The 24,336-nt window shown below is 41.3% G+C and overlaps 1 protein-coding gene across 3 annotated transcripts in view; it reads right to left on the reverse strand.

The window, feature by feature from the left end:
* KCND1 (potassium voltage-gated channel subfamily D member 1) overlaps nt 1–24,336 on the reverse strand; it is a 70,983-nt gene that overhangs the window by 28,795 nt on the left and 17,852 nt on the right. For all 3 annotated transcript variants that reach the window (XM_056540898.1, XM_056540897.1, XM_056540896.1), the window contains exon 2: nt 14,476–16,017. In XM_056540898.1, coding sequence (XP_056396873.1) covers nt 14,476–15,587 — 1,112 coding nt within the window. In that variant the 5' untranslated portion in view covers nt 15,588–16,017. The remainder of the gene's footprint in view (nt 1–14,475; nt 16,018–24,336) is intronic.

Below are 24,336 nucleotides of genomic sequence, written 5' to 3' on the forward strand. Positions count from 1 at the left end.
GTGTGCAAAGTCAAAAACTGTATGGTGAAAACCGGATGGAACCTTACGCACATATTGTTCTGTACGGTTCCCATTGACTCTCATGTTAAAAAAAAAAAAAAAAAAAAAACTTATACGTTTCAATACGTCTTTTCACCCGGACCAAAAACCGTGGTAGGCTACGGTTTTGGGTACAGGGAAAAAAAAACTGACAAAACCGTACAGGGTACAAAACGGACACAACCTGATGCATCTTTTGGCATTCGGTTTTCACTACGGTTCCGGTTTTCAAATTGAAAACGTATACGGGAACTGTATTGCAAAAACGTGGTGTGAACCCAGCCTTAAAGGGGTATTCCAGGAAAAAAAAAAATTTTTATAAATCAACTGGCTCCAGAATGTTAAACAGATTTGTAAATTACTTCTATTAAAAAAAATCTTAATCCTTTCAGTACTTATGAGCTGCTGAAGTTGAGTTGTTCTTTCCTGTCTAAGTGCTCTCTGATGACACGTGTCTCGGGAACCGGCCAGTTTAGAAGCAAATCCCCATAGCAAACCTCTTCTACTCTGTGCAGTTCCCGAGACGAGCAGAGATGTCAGCAGAGAGCACTGTTGCCAGACAGAAAACAACAACGACTCAACTTCAGCAGCTGATAATTATTGAAAGGATTAAGATTTTTTAATAAAGAAGTAATTTACAAATCTGTTTAACTTTCTGGAGCCAGTTGATAGAGATAGATATATATATAAAAAGTTTTTTCCTGGAATACCCCTTTAATTATATTACCACATCCACCAGGGGGCGCCAAAAACAACCTACAACCAGTTGTCTATGACCGTAGGCTGGGCACTATGGCAGCACCCCTCGTCTAACTAGAGGAAAGCTGCATGTGGTTGTACATTTAGGCCCCCTGCTGAAGAAATGTGGTATTACATGGTGCCTATGCATGTTGAGTCCTCCATTGTGAGGGGGGCGCTGTTTGCAGTTCGAGTAAACATTCTTATTGTTCGCTGATTCTACCCATCAGTGCAGAAGATTAGAGACATATAAAGCAACATAACTTCAGGATTCCATAACAATGGTCACTAAACGTGTCGATCATGCAGAAATGAGATGCCCGGGAGATGACAGGGATGCATCACGCTGCCACACACCCTGCCAGGCACATCAGGAAAGAGCGGGCGATACAACAAGACAGGCTCATGGAAGCAACAAAAATCAGCGTGTCCCAGAATCCTTCGCTTCTGGCAGGAAGATCACAATATCTATGGCGAATGCAAAATTATACAGACGTGTGTGTGTGTGTGGCAACCCATGTGCCCAACCCGGAGAGGGCAGGATCTAGTATTCACGGTGCAATAGAAAACAATGGAAGTGCTTGGCAAGATGGTTATTTACAGAACTTCACTCCCCAGAGCAGTAGTTCATGCTCCAGAGCTGCTCTTCCCATTAGGAATTTTCAGCCATAGTCAGCCATAGACAGCCGTTGGCTGTCCGGGCATGCTGGGAGTTGTAGTTTTGCAAAACTGGGGGGGCTCAGTTTCGAGGACGCAGAGGCTGCATAGATGTAGACCAGTGCTTCCCAACCAGGGTTGTAGTCCTGTATATATATCCCCTGTATACAAATCATCTCTTCTCTAGTTGTCTGTCTAGTGCTGGAGGCGAGGAGTATAACTACTATATATCCTGATCCCATAGAGATAGCAGCAGTATACAGATAGAGCTGGAGGCGAGGAGTATAACTACTATATATATATCCTGATCCCATAGAGATAGCAGCAGTATACAGATAGAGCTGGAGGGGAGGAGTATAACTACTATATATATATCTTGATCCCATAGAGATAGAGCTGGAGGGGAGGAGTATAACTACTATATATCCTGATCCCATAGAAATAGCAGCAGTATACAGATAGAGCTGGAGGCGAGGAGTATAACTATATATATATCCTGATCCCATAGAGATAGCAGCAGTATACAGATAGAGCTGGAGGGGAGGAGTATAACTACTATATATATATCCTGATCCCATAGAGATAGCAGCAGTATACAGATAGAGCTGGAGGCGAGAAGTATAACTACTATATATATATCCTGATCCCATAGAGATAGCAGCAGTGTACAGATAGAGCTGGAGGGGAGGAGTATAACTACTATATATATCCTGATTCCATAGAAATAGCAGCAGTATATAGATAGAGCTACAGGGGAGGTGTATAACTACTATATATATCCTGATACCATAGAGATAGCAGCAGTATACAGATAGAGCTGGAGGGGAGGGAATATATTCTCTATTTACAGAACTTCACTCCCCAGAGCAGTAGTTCATGCTCCAGAGCTGCTCTTCCCATTAGGAATTTTCAGCCATAGTCAGCCACTATGCCCTCCAGTTTTGTAAAACTACAACTCCCAGCATGTCCGGGCATGCTGGGAGTTGTAGTTTTGCAAAACTGGGGGGGCACAGTTTCGAGATTACTAGGACACAGAGGCTGCATAGATGTAGACCAGTGCTTCCCAACCAGGGTTGTAGTCCTGTATATATATCTCCTGTATACAAATCATCTCTTCTCTAGTTGTCTCTCTAGTGCTGGAGGCGAGGAGTATAACTACTATATATATATCCTGATCCCATAGAGATAGCAGCAGTATACAGATATAGCTGGAGGCGAGGAGTATAACTACTATATATATATCCTGATCCCATAGAGATAGCAGCAGTATACAGATAGAGCTGGAGGGGAGGAGTATAACTACTATATATATATCTTGATCCCATAGAGATAGCAGCAGTATACAGATAGAGCTGGAGGGGAGGAGTATAACTACTATATATCCTGATCCCATAGAAATAGCAGCAGTATACAGATAGAGCTGGAGGCGAGGAGTATAACTACTATATATATATCCTGATCCCATAGAGATAGCAGCAGTGTACAGATAGAGCTGGAGGCGAGAAGTATAACTACTATATATATATCCTGATCCCATAGAGATAGCAGCAGTGTACAGATAGAGCTGGAGGCGAGGAGTATAACTACTATATATATATCCTGATCCCATAGAGATAGCAGCAGTATACAGATAGAGCTGGAGGCGAGAAGTATAACTACTATATATATATATCCTGATCCCATAGAGATAGCAGCAGTGTACAGATAGAGCTGGAGGCGAGGAGTATAACTACTATATATATATATATCCTGATCCCATAGAGATAGCAGCAGTATACAGATAGAGCTGGAGGGGAGGAGTATAACTACTATATATATATATATATATATATCTTGATCCCATAGAGATAGCAGCAGTATACAGATAGAGCCGGAGGGGAGGAGTATAACTACTATATATCCTGATCCCATAGAAATAGCAGCAGTATACAGATAGAGCTGGAGGCGAGGAGTATAACTACTATATATATATCCTGATCCCATAGAGATAGCAGCAGTATATAGATAGAGCTGGAGGCGAGAAGTATAACTACTATATATATATATCCTGATCCCATAGAGATAGCAGCAGTATACAGATAGAGCTGGAGGGGAGGAGTATAACTACTATATATATCCTGATTCCATAGAAATAGCAGCAGTATATAGATAGAGCTACAGGGGAGGTGTATAACTACTATATATATCCTGATCCCATAGAGATAGCAGCAGTATACAGATAGAGCTGGAGGGGAGGTGTATAACTACTATATATATCCTGATCCCATAGAGATAGCAGCAGTATACAGAGATAGCTGGAGGGGAGGAGTATAACTACTATATATATCCTGATCCCATAGAGATAGCAGCAGTATACAGAGATAGCTGGAGGGGAGGAGTATAACTACTATATATATCCTGATCCCATAGAGATAGCAGCAGTATACAGATAGAGCTAGAGGGGAGGAGTATAACTACTCTATATATTCTGATCCCATAGAGATGGCAGCAGTATACAGATAGAGCTGTTATACCCTATATAAGTGGTCTCCAAACCGTAGACCTTCAGATGTTTCAAAGCTAAAACTCCCAGCATGCACAGACAGTCCGAGCATGCTGGGAGTTGTAGTTTTGCCATAGAGGAAATCACTGATATTCTGGACCCTCCATTAAGCCCGTTGGTTGTCAGGCCTGCAGTACTGGTTAGATGACAGTGATGGGCGTCCTCCCCGGGGACTGTCAGGTCACATAAGAATACATTTGTATAATCCTGGGTGACAATATCTGGATATGATAATGTCTCTGCTATCGCTGCGGTGCAGGAAGGTACAATGCTACAGGGCTGCAAGGAGAACAGTCATGATCCATCTTTACCCCCTAGAGCAGTGTTTCCCAACCAGGGTGCCCCCAGCTGTGGAAAAACTACACCTCCCAGCATGCCCGGACAGCCGAAGGCTGTCCGGGCATGCTGGAAGTTGTAGTTTTGCAACAGCTGGAGGCACCCTGGTTGGGAAACACTGCTCTAGATATACAGCGCCATTAACTGTTAACATCCCTGAGCTCCAGAAATATTACCTAATATTCAGTCTATAGCGAAAGAACACTAAAACCCCCAACATGATCCAACCACTGAACAGGACTATAATACGATTCTATTATATTCTATACACAGAGCACTACAACCCCCAACATGAACCAACCACTGAACAGGACTATAATACGATTCTATTATATTCTATACACAGAGCACTACAACCCCCAACATGATCAAACTGCTAGACAGGACTATAATATGATTCTCTTATATTCTATACACAGAGCACTACAACCCCCAACATGAACCGACCACAGAACAGAACTATAATATGATTCTATTATATTGTATATACAGAGCACTACAACCCCCAACATGAACCGACCACTGAACTATAATATGATTCTATTATATTCTATACACAGAGGACTACAACTCCCAACATGATCCAACCACTGAACAGGACTATAATACGATTCTATTATATTCTATACACAGAGCACTACAACCCCCAACATGATCCAACCACTGAACTATAATATGATTCTATTATATTCTATACACATAGCACTACAACTCCCAACATGAACCGACCACTACACAGGACTATAATATGATTCTATTATATTCTATACAGAGAGCACTACAACTCCCAACATGAACCGACCACAGAACAGAACTATAATATGATTCTATTATATTGTATATACAGAGCACTACAACCCCCAACATGAACCGACCACAGAACAGAACTATAATATGATTCTATTATATTGTATATACAGAGCACTACAACCCCCAACATGAACCGACCACAGAACAGAACTATAATATGATTCTATTATATTGTATATACAGAGCACTACAACCCCCAACATGAACCGACCACAGAACAGAACTATAATATGATTCTATTATATTGTATATACAGAGCACTACAACCCCCAACATGAACCGACCACTGAACAGAACTATAATATGATTCTATTATATTGTATATACAGAGCACTACAACCCCCAACATGAACTGACCACAGAACAGAACTATAATATGATTCTATTATATTGTATATACAGAGCACTACAACCCCCAACATGAACCGACCACTGAACAGAACTATAATATGATTCTATTATATTGTATATACAGAGCACTACAACCCCCAACATGAACTGACCACAGAACAGAACTATAATACGATTCTATTATATTCTATACACAGAGGACTACAACCCCCAACATGAACTGACCACTGAACAGGACTATAATACGATTCTATTATATTCTATATACAGAGCACTACAACCCCCAACATGAACTGACCACTGAACTGGATTATAATACGATTCTATACACAGAGCACTACAACCCCCAACATAAACTGACCACTGAACTGGTTTATAATACGATTCTATTATATTCTATACACAGAGCACTACAACCCCCAACATGATCCAACCACTGAACAGGACTATAATACGATTCTATTATATTCTATACACAGAGCACTACAACCCCCAACATGAACTGACCACAGAACAGAACTATATGATTTTATTATATTCTATACACAGAGCACTACAACTCCCAACATGAACCGACTACAGAACAGGACTATAATATGATTCTATTATATTCTATACACAGAGCACTACAACCCCCAACATGAACCGACTACAGAACAGGACTATAATATGATTCTATTATATTCTATACACAGAGCACTACAACTCCCAACATGAACCGACTACAGAACAGGACTATAATATGATTCTATTATATTCTATACACAGAGCACTACAACCCCCAACATGATCCAACCGCTTGACAGGACCATCATAAAATTCTATTATACTCTATTCGTAAAGCATTACAACCCTCATCATGATCAAACTGCTGGACAGGACTATAATATGATTCTATTATAATTTATACATAAAGCACTACAACCCCCAGCATGAACTGACTATTCTATTTTACCTTATATAATAGACCATTTCAACCCCCATCATGATCATTATACAACTCTTTAATACCCTAAACATAAACACTACTACCACCAACAGGATCCAACCACTCGACATGATCATTACATAATTCTATAAACATAACGGAATTTTGTTATAATGCCCCATACATAGAGCACTATAACCCCCAACATGATCAACTACTGGACATGATTATAATACAGTTCAGTCATATTCTCTACATGGAGCACTACAACCCCCAACATGACTGTCCACTGGAAAGGACCATAATACAATTGTTATACCCTAAACCTATAACACTACAACCCCCAACATGACTGTCCACTGGACAGGACCATAATACAATTCTGTTATACCCTAAACCTAGAACACTACAACCCCCAACATGACTGTCCACTGGAAAGGACCATAATACAATTGTTATACCCTAAACCTATAACACTACAACCCCCAACATGACTGTCCACTGGACAGAACCATAATACAATTCTGTTATACCCTAAACCTATAACACTACAACCCCCAACATGAATGAGCACTAGACATAATAATAATACAATTATAGGATTTTCTCTGCATAGTGCACTACAACCCCCAACATGACCATCACACCGCTTTCTTATACTCTGTGTAGACACCGGACACTATAAGAACCTGCAGATCATCCCGTCTCTGTATGTATAAGGGACGCTATACTCTCCAGTAAGATGGCCGCTGCACCCCCCTCTAGGAATCCATTACTGGTTGGTGATAATCTCATCACTGTGCTATATCTGCTGTAAATGAGCGCAGTTCCCGCTTGCTGTAATATAACCCGTGCAAGATTGATAAACACTGGAAATAAGTGCACCCAGCCGAGCTGCTCCTCCCTGCCTGATGTATATGGGATATAAAGAACGGCTGCACAGACATTACAGGGGCTGCCCATGTAGAGATGCCAGTGGGACCCAGATCATACAGTATATTTCCTTTCAGATGCTCCCTCTCCCCTCTCACAGCATGCAGTCTCATAGACAGGCTGAGGCACAGGACTGCAGCGTCATCCCCATCCTCTCCCCTCATCCCTATCTAGTACTAGGTAAGGACCTGGTCTTCTTACCTAAACCTTGTGGGAGAGGAAAAACAACAATGACGCTGTTATACCAATATACCAACCACATACTGCGTCCTTTTATCCTGTCCTCATATCTCTTCCTTATATCCTGTGCTCCTATTCCTGTCCCCATATCCAGTCCTCATATTTAAACTTCATATACCGTCCTCATATCCGGTCTTTATATCCCGTCCCCCGCAGTAACTATTTTCTGCACCTGCCGGACAGTCGCCAGGATGTTTAAAAGTCCTGGACAATCTCTGCAGCCAGAGAGTAACGCAATCAGGAGATTAACAGGAAGTCCCAAAGACTTGCATGGGACTTCAGAGAAAAAAAATCACCCTCATAAATGGGGGTGGGTTAGGGTAAAATTAACACGTACTAAGTTTCATCGAAATATCTCCAGCCCTTTGGGAATTTATGCTGAAATATATAAACACACATTTATATATCCATACATATAAACATACATACTATCCATACATATAAACATACATACTGTACATACATATAAACATACATACTGTACATACATAAACATACATACTGTACATACATATAAACATACATACTGTACATACATATAAACATACATACTGTACATACATATAAACATACATACTGTACATACATAAACATACATACTGTACATACATATAAACATACATACTGTACATACATATAAACATACATACTGTACATACATATAAACATACATACTGTACATACATATATACATACATTTATACATACATACTGTACATACATATAAACATACATACTGTACATACATATAAACATACATACTATCCATACATATAAACATACATACTGTACATACATATAAACATTCATACTGTACATACATATAAACATACATACTGTACATACATATAAACATACATACTGTACATACATATAAACATTCATACTGTACATACATATAAACATACATACTGTACATACATATAAACATACATACTGTACATACATACAAACATACATACTGTACATACATACATATAAACATACATACTGTACATACATACATATAAACATACATACTATACATACATATAAACATACATACTGTACATACATATAAACATACATACTGTACATACATATAAACATACATACTGTACATACATATAAACATACATACTGTACATACATACATATAAACATACATACTGTACATACATACATATAAACATACATACTGTACATACATATAAACATACATACTGTACATACATACATATAAACATACATACTGTACATACATATAAACATACATACTGTACATACATATAAACATACATACTGTACATACATATAAACATACATACTGTACATACATACATATAAACATACATACTGTACATACATACATATAAACATACATACTGTACATACATATAAACATACATACTGTACATACATACATATAAACATACATACTGTACATACATACATATAAACATACATACTGTACATACATATAAACATACATACTATACATACATATAAACATACATACTGTACATACATATAAACATACATACTATACATACATTTATACATACATACTGTACATGCATATAAACATACATACTATCCATACAGATAAACATACATACTGTACATACAGATAAATATACATTCATACTGTACATACATTTTTTACATACATACTTTACATACATTTATACATACATACTGTACACACATATAAACATACATACTATACATACATTTATACATACATACTGTACATGCATATAAACATACATACTATCCATACAGATAAACATACATACTGTACATACAGATAAATATACATTCATACTGTACATACATTTTTTACATACATACTTTACATACATTTATACATACATACTGTACATACATACTGTACATACATATAAACATACATACTGTACATACATACTGTACATACAGATAAACATACATTCATACTGTACATACATACTGTACATACATTTATACATTCATACTATACATACATATAAACATACATACTGTACAAACATATATACATACACACATACATATTGTAGATACATATACAGTACATATATACATACTGTACATAAATATATACATACACACACATATATCCATACACACATACATATACATACATAAATATATACATACATACAGTAGATATATCTACATACTTTACATACACACACATATATACGTACACATAAATATTGTAGATACATAATATACATACTGTACATATATATACATCAGTACATACAATACATACTGTACATGCATATATACAAACATACATACATATCTACGTACATACACACACATATGTACACATACATATTGTAGATACATAATATACATACACACATATATACACATCAGTACACACATACTGTACACACATATATACAAACATATATACATACAGTACATATATACATACAGATAAAAGCAGGAAAAGTCCAAACATAAGCAAAGAAGATGTTCAGGAGGCACTCACCAGTATAGTGGAACAGTAATTCTTTATTATTCGTGCATAGAACAGAGAGGACAGAGCTGCACTTTTCATAACTTATTACTAAAGGTGCAGCTCGTGGTGTCCTCTCTGTTCTATGCGGCTTTTATATGCAGGAATAATAAGGAATTTGCCATTCCACTATACTGGTGAGTGCCTCCTGAACATCTTCTTTGCTTATGTTTACACTTAATGGGCAATTGCTGGCACAGATGGGCACGGCCTTATTTATACGTAATTCTCCAGTAAGATGAGAGCAGCCTTGTATTCTTCCTTAGGATTTGGACTATAGGTTCTATAGATATTGCTGGCAGTTCCGGCCACGTTCCAGGAGAAGGACATTTAAGGTTTCAGACAATGCGGCTGCAGCTTCGTTATAAGATTCTATAAGATCTAAAGGAGGAACTTGGCAGATGGCTGGTGATCACATCTCGGCCGCGCTAAAGATAATTCTGAGATACATGAGAGGGGTCGGAGCAGCGTCCAGTATCTGGGGGATCAGTAGTTAGGGTCACAAGCTATTCAAGGTTCTTTCTGTTTAACTGGGACAGCGCCACCTAGTGAGTGCATTATCATGAATCATGACAGAGTAAAAAATAACATTCACAGGATTGTCTGGGGTGTTCAGATTCTGATCTAATAGACCCAGTAGATAGGTGATCCGTCTTATAGACAACGCTTTAAGGAACATCTCTCTTTCTGAAGGCCATTTTATGCCAGATTATATAGAATTCTCCATAGTGTATACAGGACCTTCCATTGTATATAGAATTATCTATAGTGTATACAGGACCTTCCATTGTATATAGAATTATCTATAGTGTATGCAGGACCTTTTATTGTATATAGAATTATCCAAAGTGTATACAGGACCTTCCATTGTATATGGAATTATCTATAGTGTATACAGGACCTTCCATTGTATATAGAATTCTCCATAGTGTATACAGGACCTTCCATTATATATAGAATTATCTATAGTGTATACAGGACCTTCCAGTATATAGAATTATCTATAGTGTATACAGGACCTTCCAGTATATAGAATTATCTATAGTGTATACAGGACCTTCCAGTATATAGAATTATCTATAGTGTATACAGGACCTTCCATTGTATATAGAATTTTCCAAAGTGTATACAGGACCTTCCATTGTATATAAAATTCTCCATAGTGTATACTGGACCTTCCATTGTATATAGAATTATCTATAGTGTATACAAGACCTTTCATTGTATATAGAATTATCCATATTGTATACAGGACCTTCCATTCTATATAGAATTAACCATGGTGTATACAGGACCTTCCATTGTTTATGGAATTATCTATAGTGTATACAGGACCTTCCATTGTATATGGAATTATCTATCGTGTATACAGGACCTTCCATTGTATATGGAATTATCTATAGTGTATACAGGATCTTCCATTGTAGATAGAATTATTCATAGTGTATACAGGACCTTCCATTGTATATAGAATTATCCATAGTGTATGCAGGACCTTCCATTGTATATAGAATTATCCATAGTGTATACAGGACCTTCCATTGTATATAGAATTATCTATAGTGTATACAGGACCTTCCATTGTATATGGAATTATCTATAGTGTATACAGGACCTTCCATTGTATATGGAATTATCCATAGTGTATACAGGATCTTCCATTGTAGATAGAATTATCCATAGTGTATACAGGACCTTCCATTGTATATAGAATTATCCATAGTGTATGCAGGATCTTCCATTGTAGATAGAATTATCCATAGTGTATGCAGGACCTTTCATTGTAGATAGAATTATCCATAGTGTATACAGGACCTTCCATTGTGAATATATAATTGACCACAGTGAATACAGGACCTTCCCTCGTATTCATCTATGTAATTATTAACCCTTCCACTGCCTCCATGGTCGGCTGCCCACAGACACAGGATCCGTCGGCAGCTCTCGGCTTTGATGCACATCACAGATGCCATAGATGAATAGATACACGACTGCTGGCTCAGTTGTGCTTCCACATACAATAAATCACTGCACTCTTTTATTCCCGCAGCCGTCCTGTAATCGTATTATTACCGCCATAATTAACCCAAAGCCACCGTTGTTCAGATGATGGGGATGTGAGCAGAACATGACAGCCCCGAATCCTCCGCATTCATCCTGCTATGAGCTAGGCCCCTCTAGGCCCTACAGCTGCGTATAGATGAGCGTATACATTATATGAGGTATACAGGGGGGAGTCATAAATAAGAACCCCGCCACATAAATGTCTGACGTTTAGTCACGCATCATATGACTTGCTTCTTTCTTTAATGCCACCATTTTAGGGCAGCAGTACTGTGAATAAATAGGGTTCGGCGTATGGAGCAGCTGGGCCCTACAGCCTCCCCGGGTTCTTCACCCATGTGTATTTTTAGAAACTCCTGATCAATAATGCAGGCTGAGGTGGGAAATGGAGTGGTATGGCGGCTGCCAAGCATAGTGCCAGCTGGGAGCTGAACAGCTGAGTCATTTGAGGCAGACTGGTTGTTAGGGACATACTACCTAGCAACTACAATGGGGTTGTCTGACAGCAGGTTGTCTGACAGCACATCATTAAAGTTTGGTTCTGCCGATTGAAAAAATTATCTCTTTTTGGACGTAGCAACAGGTTTTATGCCTGGAAAGTGACTTTATACAAGTTGATTCTCATTTTGGGGTGTAGCAACAGGATTGTCATCCTAGAAAGTGCACAAGAGTGTCATAAAATCCTCCTATACACGGCTTCTTCACAGTTAGTGTAAGCCAAAAACAAAAAATTGGCACAATTAACTTGCAATTAAAACAGAACAGATGGAGAACGCTCTCTGCTGCTTTACTACAATTATTATACGTCTGCTCCTACTTCTATCTGTGTTGTCACTGCTCATTGTCCCTCACAGAGATCTTCACCTAACAAATGCTATGTCTAAAGTGGGCACTGAAGCTATGTTCATAGGCCAGTGTTTTCCAACCAGAGGTGCCTCAGCCTGTTGCAAAACTACAACTCCCAGCATGCCCGGACAGCCGAAGGCTGTTTGGGCATGCTGGGAGTTATAGTTTTCCAACAGTCAGAAGCACCCGAGCTGGGAAACCCTGGCATAGACTTTTATAGTGACTGACATTAACCCTATACTCCCTCCTGCCTTGGAGAGTTGTTTGAAATGAATTATGGGATTCCCTGAGGTCATGTCATTCTTCCTCCTTCTTTTTTCTGCCATGGGTTAAGTTCTAGCCTAACCAAAATTCTGACCGAACTCGGGTTCTACTGGTTAGGTTTGCTCATCTCTAATCCTTAGCAACCAGCAACCAGTCTGTCTCAGATATGTGACCCCTAAAAACAACACTAGGGTTGTCAGGTGGCACATCCTTAGCACCAGTTTATCTCAAATCAGTCAAGTGAAATAACTACAATAGGGTTGTCAGGCAGCATATTCTTAGCAACCAAACTCTTTGAGATTAGTAAAGCCTAACAACAATAATATGGTTGTTAGGGAGCACTTCCTTGGCAACTAGTCAGCCTTAGATCAGTCAAGCCTAACAACTACAATTAGTCAAGCACATCCTTGGCAACCAATCTGTTTTAGATTAGTCAAGCCTAATAACTATAATATGGTTGTCAAGCGGCACTTACTTGGCAAACAGTCTGCCTCAAATCTTTCAAGCCTTACAACTTCAGTCTGGTTATCAGGCAGCGCATCCTTGCAAACCAGTCTGTCTCAGATCAGTCAAGCCAACTAACTACAATAGAGTTGTCAGACAGCACGGACTTAGCAACCAATCCGTTTTAAAGTAGTCAAGCCTAGCAACTACAATATGGTTGTCAGGCAGCACATCCTTAGCAACCAGTCTGGCTCAGATCAATCAAACCTAACAATTACAACTAAGTTTTCAAGCAGCACATTCTTAGCAACCAGTCTGTCTCAGATCAGTCAAGCCTAACAACTACAGTCCAATTTTTATGTAGCACATCCTTAGCAACCAGGCTGTTTCAGATCATTTGAACCGAACAATTACAATCAAGTTGTCAGGCAGCACATCCTTAGCAACCAGTCTTTCTCAGATCAGTCAAGCCTAACAACTACAGTCCAATTTTTAGGTAGCACATCCTTAGCAACCAGGCTGTTTCAGATCATTTGAACCGAACAATTACAATCAAGTTGTCAGGCAGCACATCCTTAGCAACCAGTCTGTCTCAGATCAGTCAAGTCTTTGACACTGATAGATTTATTATTGTTGATGTTAAAAAACGCTAGCTGATAATTTTTTTTACCATAGTCACCGTTTCTTGAAAGGGAAATTACACGCTCAAATTGCGGGTCGGCATAGCAACAATGACACTCTTAAACGCTAATAGGAGATCATGTGACTCACCCTAGTGTTGTCATAGTAACAATTGTGTACCAGAAGGCAGCAGGAATGCTAGTGAACTTCGTCTTGCTCGTCCCCTTCTCTGCATAGAACATCACAGTGGCGAAGATGATGATGGCCATGGTCAAGGAGAAGAGGAGAAAGCCAAGCTCTGAGGCGCAGCTCTTCAAGGTGTACCCGAGAATCCGTAGTCCTTGGGAGTGGCGGGAGAATTTGAAGATCCGGAAGACTCGAAAAACACGTAATGTGACAAAGGCACCACTCATATCGTTCTCTGGCATGACCAGCTGTATGTAGTAGGGCATTATGGCCACCACGTCAATGATACTCATAACACTACGCATAAACTTACAACGGCATGGGGCTGCAAATAGTCTCATGAGGTACTCAAAGGTGAAAATAAGGACACAGGCTGTATCCATGCAGTCAAAGGCTGTCAGGTACTTTTCCCCACAGGGCAGATCCTTAAGGCGCCCGGGTGGTGGACGACAAGGCACCGTTTCCACTACATTTGCAATCACTGAGACGGCAATGAAGAAACCAGTAACATAGTAGAAAACGAGAGCCATAGTGCTGGTGTGAGGGTTCTCAAAGGCCCTCCACAGTCTCTCCCGGAAAGTACTATCAGGGGGTAGAGGGGCATCATGAGCGGTTTCCGCCTCTGTATCCTCCGCTAGCCTCTCCAGATTTTCCTTTTTCCGGTCACGATATTCTTCCAGACAACAATCTCCGATGATCTCAGGTATGATGCCATAAAACAACAGCTCTTCATCAAAAGCCTGGATGCATTCATGGCGCGGATAATGCAACTTGCCCGTTCGGTAGAAGTTGAGGATGTGTCTGAACATCTCTGGATCACGGTCAAAAAAATATTCCTGCGTCTCCTGATTGAAAAAGAATTCCTTCTCGCTGCTTCCTAACAAGGTGTCTGGGTAGCGGTCCAGTGTGTTTTTCCATGTCTGGAACTTCCTTCCGCTGACGTTGACCACCAGTATTTCGTCGTTTCTCTTTCTCTTGTCACTCGGAGGCTTGGGCATAGACCTCTTTGCCAGAGGAAGCCATCCCACTGCTGCCGCTCGAGCAAAGGGAAGCCATGTTGCCACTCCAGCCGCCATCGTTCAGTGGCTAAGTCTTCAGTGGCCACAAGTCCAGTGTGTGGATCCAGTATGTGACCATGAAAAGGTGGACCTGCCTTAGGAAACTTGAGGGCCGTTGTAGAATTTTGGTATTTAGTGCCAGTCCGAGAGGGGGGCAGACATGAAGGAAAGTCAAAGATGGTTACCTATGCCCAACAATGTTCCTCTAGAGAGCCTGAGGGCCTAGAGATCTGGATTGCCAATACTCAATAAAGCTCATGAAGGTCTAGATCCACAGCTGCAGTGGAGGCTTAGTCAGACCGTAGTGCACCATAGTCATCAGCTATATTGCTATTTTTCTTTCCAAATCCTGGTTCTTCTTGGATTCTTTGCCTGCATCCTACAGATTCTTCCTGTGTTCTTCTCCCACACAATCTGTAATTAGATTTCTTTCCAATATACTGTTGTTCTGTTGGCAAATTAAGAAAATATCAGAATATATAAGATATGCAGAAAAATATACAGCCCTATTTGTGTTTAATAGATGCTAGGATGGTATTTTATGAGTCATGCAATGCACATCAGACCCTATCATTTTTTTCACATTTTGTTAAGTTACAGTCTTGTGCTAAAATGAAATAAAAATGAAAAATGTCCCCACATCATTCTGCGCCCAATACTGCATAATGGAAAGTGAAAACAGAATTCTTGCTAATTTAATAATAATAATAATAATAAAAAAAAAATATGAAAAAACTTAAATTTTGGATGGACATAAGTATTCAGACCTTTTACTATGACACTTGATATTTAGCTCTGGCTCCTCCCATTTCTCTTGATCTCTCTGAGATGTTTCTCCACTTTAGTCGGAGTCACCTGTGTTAAATTTAGCTGATTGGACAGGATTTGGGAAGGCACAGCCCTGTCTATATAAGGTCTCACAGCTAACAATGTATATCAGAGAAAACACCAAAACATGAGTGGGAAATAACTGCCTGTAGAGCTCAGAGACAGGATTTAGGAAGACACAGCCCTGTCTATATAAGGTCTCACAGCTAAAAATGTATATCAGAGCAAACACCAAGACATGAGGGGGAAAGAACTGCCTGTAGAGCTCAGACAGGATTTGGGAAGACACAGCCCTGTCTATATAAGGTCTCACAGCTGACAATGTATATCAGAGCAAAAACCATGAGGTAGGAAGAGCTGCCTGTAGAGCTCAGAGACAAGATTGTGTGGAGGCACAGATCTAAAGAAAAAGGTCAAAAACATTTCTGCTGCAGTTAAAAGTTCCAATAGCACAATGGTCCGTAACAACTAGGACTTTGTGTTGAGCTGCCATCCCACCAACTAATCAGGTGAGAAGGGTAAGAGAGGGGGCCAAGAACCCAATGGTCACTCTGAGCTCCAAAGATCCTGTGTACATATGGGAGAAATTTCCAGAAGGTTCAGAACCATCACTGAGGCCTCCACAATCTGGACAGAAAGAAGAAAGAAGCCTCCTCACTAATAACATGGAAGACGTCTGGAGATTACAAAAAAAAAGCCCTAAAAGAACTGTTAGGCGGACTGTGCGCCCTGGACAATTTTGCAAACAGTTTATGATCAAGGAACCCTTCTGGATATTCCCAACTGGAGAACACCTTTAAAAGAATCTTGAGGACTCTGCACCTATAATACATGATCATCAGAACATAGACCTCCTAACGCCTGTATAGTCATTGGTTCTTGGTCTTCTCACTATCTCCTAAAATTCAGAAGACATAAACTTTGACCTTCATCTAACTCTACATTGAGACATGGAGTGTTCTGAGGGGGATCTGGGCTCTCAGGAATAAAGGGGATCCCTGCATGCTCTGGTGGACTCATTATGTAATTCATTTAAAATTACCATAAAGGGATACTCTGCCCCTAGACATCTTATCCCCTATCTAAAGGATAGGGGATAAGATGTCTGATTGCTGGGTCCTGCCGCTGGGGACCTCGCAATCTCCCTTCTGCACCCGGTGTTTGTTTAGAGCATCGGGTGCAGCGCTGGAGGTTCGTGATGTCACGGCCGCGCCCTGCTCGTGACGTCACGGCTACGCCCCTCAATGCAAGTCTATGGGAGGTGGCATGACAAGTCCATAGACTTGCATTGAGGGTGCATGGCCGTGACGTCACGAGCCTCTGTCCCGTATCGCCAGTCATCTGGCTCGGAACAAAGTTCACTCCGTGCACCGGATGTCTGGGGTGCTGCAGCTGCTGGGGACCCGTGCGATCAGCCATCTTATCCCCTATCCAAAGGATAGGGCATAAGATGCCTAGTGGCAGAGTACGCCTTTAAATATTATATTTCCATTGTAGGGGGCATTTAGAGAATATATCTGGCTGGCCATGTTGGGTGTGTTGGTCATGGTGACTCTGATAGGAAAGGGGTTATCTGTGGCAAAAACCAACTAAGGATCCATGGGCACTTCCACCTTGGTTTAGATGCATCAACACCACCTTTTGAAGTCAATGGAAAAATCAGTCGGTCCTAAAAGCTTTCTGAATAATTCCCTTCCTGAGCATGCCGCTGTCTATCTAGGAACTGTCAACTCGAGGAACCGGAGTGATGAGGAGATGTGGCGGTGAGGGAGGGACTGTCACTCAGGATCCCGGCAGATGCACTTTATCTTTCTTTACTTGCTGTTATAGATGGAAATCCAAGGAAATCTCTGTGTTGGTGTGACATTGAGTAATGTCACCTCTCTGAACCAGATCGACTGTCACAAAACTACAGCCACTAATAGGACTGGCCCTGCCTAATAAATTATGGAGGCGCTGAGCTAGAGGCCCTTCTAACCCTCATCTCTCCTTAAAGGGAATTTAAGATGGAATTGTCCAAAGTGGAGGATCCCTTTAAGTGAACAGGCCAGTCCTGAGGAGCACATGACACAGGAATGCTACAACCAAGAGAGATTCCCGGTGTCAGGCTCCTCCCCCTCAGGCTTCGCACTAAACATAAGTGTATCAGACTTGCCTGGAGTGCTCCTTTAAATACAAAAAATAAAAAAGTAGCTTAAAGACTGCAAAGTTATAAAATCAAGTTTTTCTTCAGAGCTGAGTCATAGAGGCCAAGCTGAGCTGCATCACGCACACCTTCTCCATCTCGAGAGGCGTGGCTGTGACATCAAGTACCCTGCAGCCCGCACCCAACATTCGAAACAAAATGTTTCGAACGCTCGGGCAGTGGAGTACCCCTATGGGGTCCAGGAATTTCACAAGGCAAAATGACCAAATACAGAAGTGAGGGGAGGACAAGCAGGGCTCTGTGCAGGCTCCTGTCTTGTCAATCATCCTGCTGTGTGAGCCGGGAGCGAGTCACAGAGCCCCACTGCACAGAACCCAGCTTGTCCTCAGTGTACAGAGCCCCGCTTGTCCTCAGTGTACAGAGCCCCGCTTGTCCTCGGTGTACAGAGCCCCGCTTGTCCTCAGTGTACAGAGCCCCGCTTGTCCTCGGTGTACAGAGCCCTGCTTGTCCTCAGTGTACAAAACCCAGCTTGTCCTCAGTGTACAGAGCCCTGCTTGTCCTCGGTGTACAGAGCCCCGCTTGTCCTCGGTGTACAGAGCCCCGCTTGTCCTCGGTGTACAGAGCCCCGCTTGTCCTCGGTGTACAGAGCCCTGCTTGTCCTCGGTGTACAGAGCCCTGCTTGTCCTCAGTGTACAGAGCCCTGCTTGTCCTCAGTGTACAGAGCCCTGCTTGTCCTCGGTGTACAGAGCCCCGTTTGTCCTCGGTGTACAGAGCCCCACTTGTCCTCGGTGTACAGAACCCCGCTTGTCCTCAGTGTACAGGGCCCTGCTTGTCCTCAGTGTACAGAACCCTGCTTGTCCTCAGTGTACAGAACCCAGCTTGTCTTCAGTGTACAGAGCCCCGCTTGTCCTCAGTGTACAGAGCCCCGCTTGTCCTCAGTGTACAGAGCCCCGCTTGTCCTCAGTGTACAGAGCCCCGCTTGTCCTCAGTGTACAGAGCCCCGCTTGTCCTCAGTGTACAGAGCACTGCTTGTGAGCTGTACTCACTATTCTGCTGGTGAGGTCACTGTGTACATACATTACATTACTTATCTTGAACTCATCCTGAGTTATATCCTGTATTATTCTCCAGAGCTGCACTCACTATTCTGCTGGTGAGGTCACTGTATACATACATTACATTACTTATTCTGTACTGATCCTGAGTTATATCCTGTATTATACTCCAGAGCGGCACTCACTATTCTGCTGGTGAGGTCACTGTGTACATACATTACATTACTTATTCTGTACTGATCCTGAGTTATATCCTGTATTATACTCCAGAGCTGCACTCACTATTCTGCTGGTGGAGTCACTGTGTACATACATTACATTACTTATCCTGTACTGATCCTGAGTTATATCCTGTATTATACTCCAGAGCTGTACTCACTATTCTGCTGGTGAGGTCACTGTGTATATACATTACATTACTTATCCTGTACTGATCCTGAGTTATATACTGTATTATACTCCAGAGCTGTACTCACTATTCTGCCGGTGGAGTCACTGTCTACATACATTACATTACTTATCCTGTACTGAACCAGAGACGGCAAGGAATGCTGGGAGATTTGTACATGTTGTACAATAATTGTTGAATACATATTGTACACATCCATGTTTTCTTATTCCTGACAACCGCTTTTATTTTATAGGTCTGTCTGGAGTTGGTGTGATGTGAAGGCATAAGAAAGTCGCACCCACATTGGTCAGTATGAAGATTTATGTTAATCATTTCTAATCTAAGAAATGTCTGAATCAGAGTATCAGGTGTAGAGGGAAGCAGATCCATCATCAGTACAGGAAGGATTCTTTACAATAAGAGCACGAAGCGGTGACTAGGTTAGGTTCAACAACAGGAGCAAAATCAATAGTCCTCTCCTATAACCAATCACTAAAGCACTAGTCTGGAGACTGCGGATTTATCCAGGTATAATACAGGAATTTAGGTGCACTATTGTGGTAGATGTAACAATGACATTGTCTAACCCTTAACAATGATGTTAAAATTGAGACATTCGCCAGTATATCCTTAGATGAAGGACATACCAGAGCCCGCACACCAACGCCAAGGTTTCTCAAGTGGCACGGGACCTAACACTAACCTACCTGTGTGTGATAAGCAAAAACCAAGGGCCAGTGGGCAATTACAGCAGTATTAGGCCGACTCGCACCCTGCCATTTGAGACGACGTCTTTGTTGTTGTTTAAACTTAAACTTGGAGGTGTATAAACTCCATATGTATTGCGCCTTGATCACTATTAAGGCAGCATTAAGGTTCACCTGTGAGGCCGGCAACATATCAGACTACTTAGGTGGGGCTTATAGTCTGCCTCCCTCCTCCCATTGTATGTGTGCTCAGCTACACTGGAGGTTACTGGGAGCAGGCTGCATGTCGGCCCTAATACTGCTGTAATTGCCCACTGGCCCCTGGTTTTTGCTTATCACGCACAGGTAGGTTAGCGTTAGGTCCCGCGCCATTTGAGAAACCTTGGCGTTGGTGTGCGGGCTCAGGTATGTCCTACATATAAGGATACACTGGCGAATGTCTCAATTTTAACATCAGTGTTGAGGGTTAGCCAATGTCATTGTATACATCTACCACAGTAGTGCACCCATATTCCTGTATTGTATTCTAATTGTTACACATCCACACCGTCTATCTGGTGTAGGATTCTATTGTGGGACTTGTAGTCCGCTGCAGGCATCCTCCATTGTATGCATTTTTATGCTGGGGATCGCCCCTAGCAACGGACCACAAGGGCAGGATCTGCTCCCCCAGTGTAAATGCACAACCGCATTTGGGGTTGAGCACCTCCAGCCATTTGAGACGACGACTTTGTTGTTGGGATTTATCCAGATGCCTCTTGTTTTTATTACCTCGATAATTTTATAATGTTGTGGATTACTGACGGTGCGAGACTGGGGGATAGGATTGAACGTCTGCCCACCCAGAAGATTCCTGACAACATGGTGACATGGCCACTACAAGACTACCTACCTGTCTACATATATCTATCTATCTCATATCTATCTATCTATCTATCTATCTCATATCTATCTATCTCATATCTATCTATCTCATATCTATCTCATATCTATCTATCTATCTATCTATCTATCTCATATCTATCTATCTATCTCATATCTATCTATCTATCTCATATCTATCTATCTCATATCTATCTATCTATTTCATATCTATCTCATATCTATTGTGAGAAGGTGAAAGGCATGGTTGTTAATGGGCTCCTGTCCTTAGTGAAGTAAGAACCGGTATTATTCAGTGTCTGTGCTGCAATGCAGACTGATACTGTGGCCGTAGTATGGCTGGAAGGCCAATCCGGGACGGCTCTTACTGGAAATGGTCAAGTGTAGGGTGGGGGTCATTCCCCGCAATCCAGGCCGCCTGCTTCACCAGCTGAGGGGGATTTTCTAGTTGCAGCTCACACTGCCAGAGAGAGCTGAGTGTGGAGTCTTCCCTGAGAGTTTGGAAGGTGGTGAGCAGCCTGGCTGGAGGCTTGGAAAAGACTTGCTTGATGCCGCATGGCATGGACTTAGGTGTGAACAAACACCTAAGGAATACAGGTGGAATTTTGTTACTTTTTCCTTTGTTCTGCATTTAAAGACTGTTTGCCAAGTGTGAATAAAACACTGAACTTTGATTTGAAACGTACTGTTCACCTGACTCTATACTGCAACTGCACCTATCTGCAAGAGCGAGTCCTCACATTATCTATCTAAATAAAAGCATAGCCTCTGATGTTGGGTGAATAAATGCCACACACTTTTTCACCAAGATACCAGAGTGCTGCTATTTTTTCTTTTATTCAGATTATCTAGGACTTTTTCATTGGGACCAAGTCCATCTTATCAAGCACCGACCAGATTCTTCTACAGCTCTGCCCAAATCTGTTTTTTTCTAATTATCTATCTATCTCATATCTATCTCATATCTATATATCTATCTTAGCTCGCAAAAGTGCCTCACTATCTCATAGTTTCACATTTGCATCTATTACACCATAGCTGTATAGCTCTCCATGTTTTATCTGCATGTTCATGTTTCACCTATATCCTTGTGCTGGCAGTGTGCTGCTGTATTCTTCTGTTGCTGTATATCTAGCCTAGTAGCATGCACCTGTAGGCCAGGTCCATATAATAGTTTGGTATCAACTAAAGTGCTGGCTGACTTATTCTTTGTCTGTATCTATCTATCTATCTATCTATCTCATATCTATCTATCTATCTCATATCTATCTATCTATCTCTTATCTATCTATCTATCTCATATCTATCTATCTCATATCTATCTATCTCATATCTATCTATCTCATATCTATCTATCTATCTCTTATCTATCTATCTATCTCATATCTATCTATCTATCTATCTATCTATCTATCTATATATCTCATATCTATCTCTCTCATATCTATCTATCTCCTATCTATCTATATATCTCATATCTATCTATCTCATATCTATCTATCTATCTATCTCATATCTATCTATCTCATATCTATCTATCTCATATCTATCTATATATCTCATATCTATCTATCTCATATCTATCTATCTCCTATCTATCTATCTCTTATCTATCTATCTCCTATCTATATCTACCTTACATCTGTCCGTCCATCTATCCATCATGTTGATGACATCTATATACCATGACATATCCCGGGTAATGCACTCCCAGAAGCGCCATATAAGCAGGTCTGTCTTTCTTCCATCGGGGATATAGATGGTGAAAGGTTTGGAGATAGAGGTGCAGTCTCCGTGTCCCCGGCTATATCTAAGGCCTCATCCTGCAGCTCCATCAGCTCTTTGTAAATGCGTCTTAAATAAATAATTTACTGTTGTTTATGGAAGTATTATGTTATGCAGAGCTCTCTGGACGCGGCTCCTTAGAAGTCAGCCCCGCCTTCTGATTTACATAAGAGGTGGGGCCAATTATTAGGGCAGCATTTTAGTCGTGAGTTGCGTAACGCATCATTGGCCATGACTATAGATGAGAGAGACATTGGGGGGTCTTCAGCTGGGGCCCTCAATCCTGGTGGTCTATGCTTGTGTGTGAATGGCCACCATGTAATGTTCTCCCTGCAGCGGCCCCTGTAAGAAAACGGGAGACTAGATATGACTTGGCTATGGCCTTACGGGGGGTCCTCTTTTAAAAAAAAGGGGTCATCTTTGTGTGACGTCCCTTTAAGTTCAACATGGCTGCCTATATTGTAGAATGAATGGCGCACAGATAACACTGAGCTGGTAATTTTACCTTGGGATTTGCTTAGATTAATCGGCAGCAGATCACAGTACAAAACATATGGGTGACATGTAACCAGTCTCATCCTCGTGCTGTGAGCGCCGCAGATTTTCCTCTTTCCAGTGTTCCCATCCTGCTGTCGATCGGTCACAGATTTTCACCACGGATTTTTTCCATTGTCAATGTAGCAAATGCAGATTGTCCTCTGGATTCACTATGGATTTGTGGTGAGATCCACGGCTTTAATATCCACCACATGGGGACCTGGCCCGGCAGTGTGGAAGGGGGTCCCACACCCCATGGGTCTAAGCAGTGTGGACACCACAGAGGGGAAGGGGGTCCTACAACCCATGGGTCTAAGCAGCAGTGTGGAAGGGGGTCCCACACCCCATGGGTCTAAGCAGTGTGGACACCACAAAGGGGAAGGGGGTCCCACACCCCATGGGTCTAAGCAGTGTGGACACCACAAAGGGGAAGGGG

This window comes from Hyla sarda, chromosome 9 (genome assembly GCF_029499605.1).
Source record: "Hyla sarda isolate aHylSar1 chromosome 9, aHylSar1.hap1, whole genome shotgun sequence".
In the NCBI taxonomy this organism is placed as follows: domain Eukaryota; kingdom Metazoa; phylum Chordata; class Amphibia; order Anura; family Hylidae; genus Hyla; species Hyla sarda.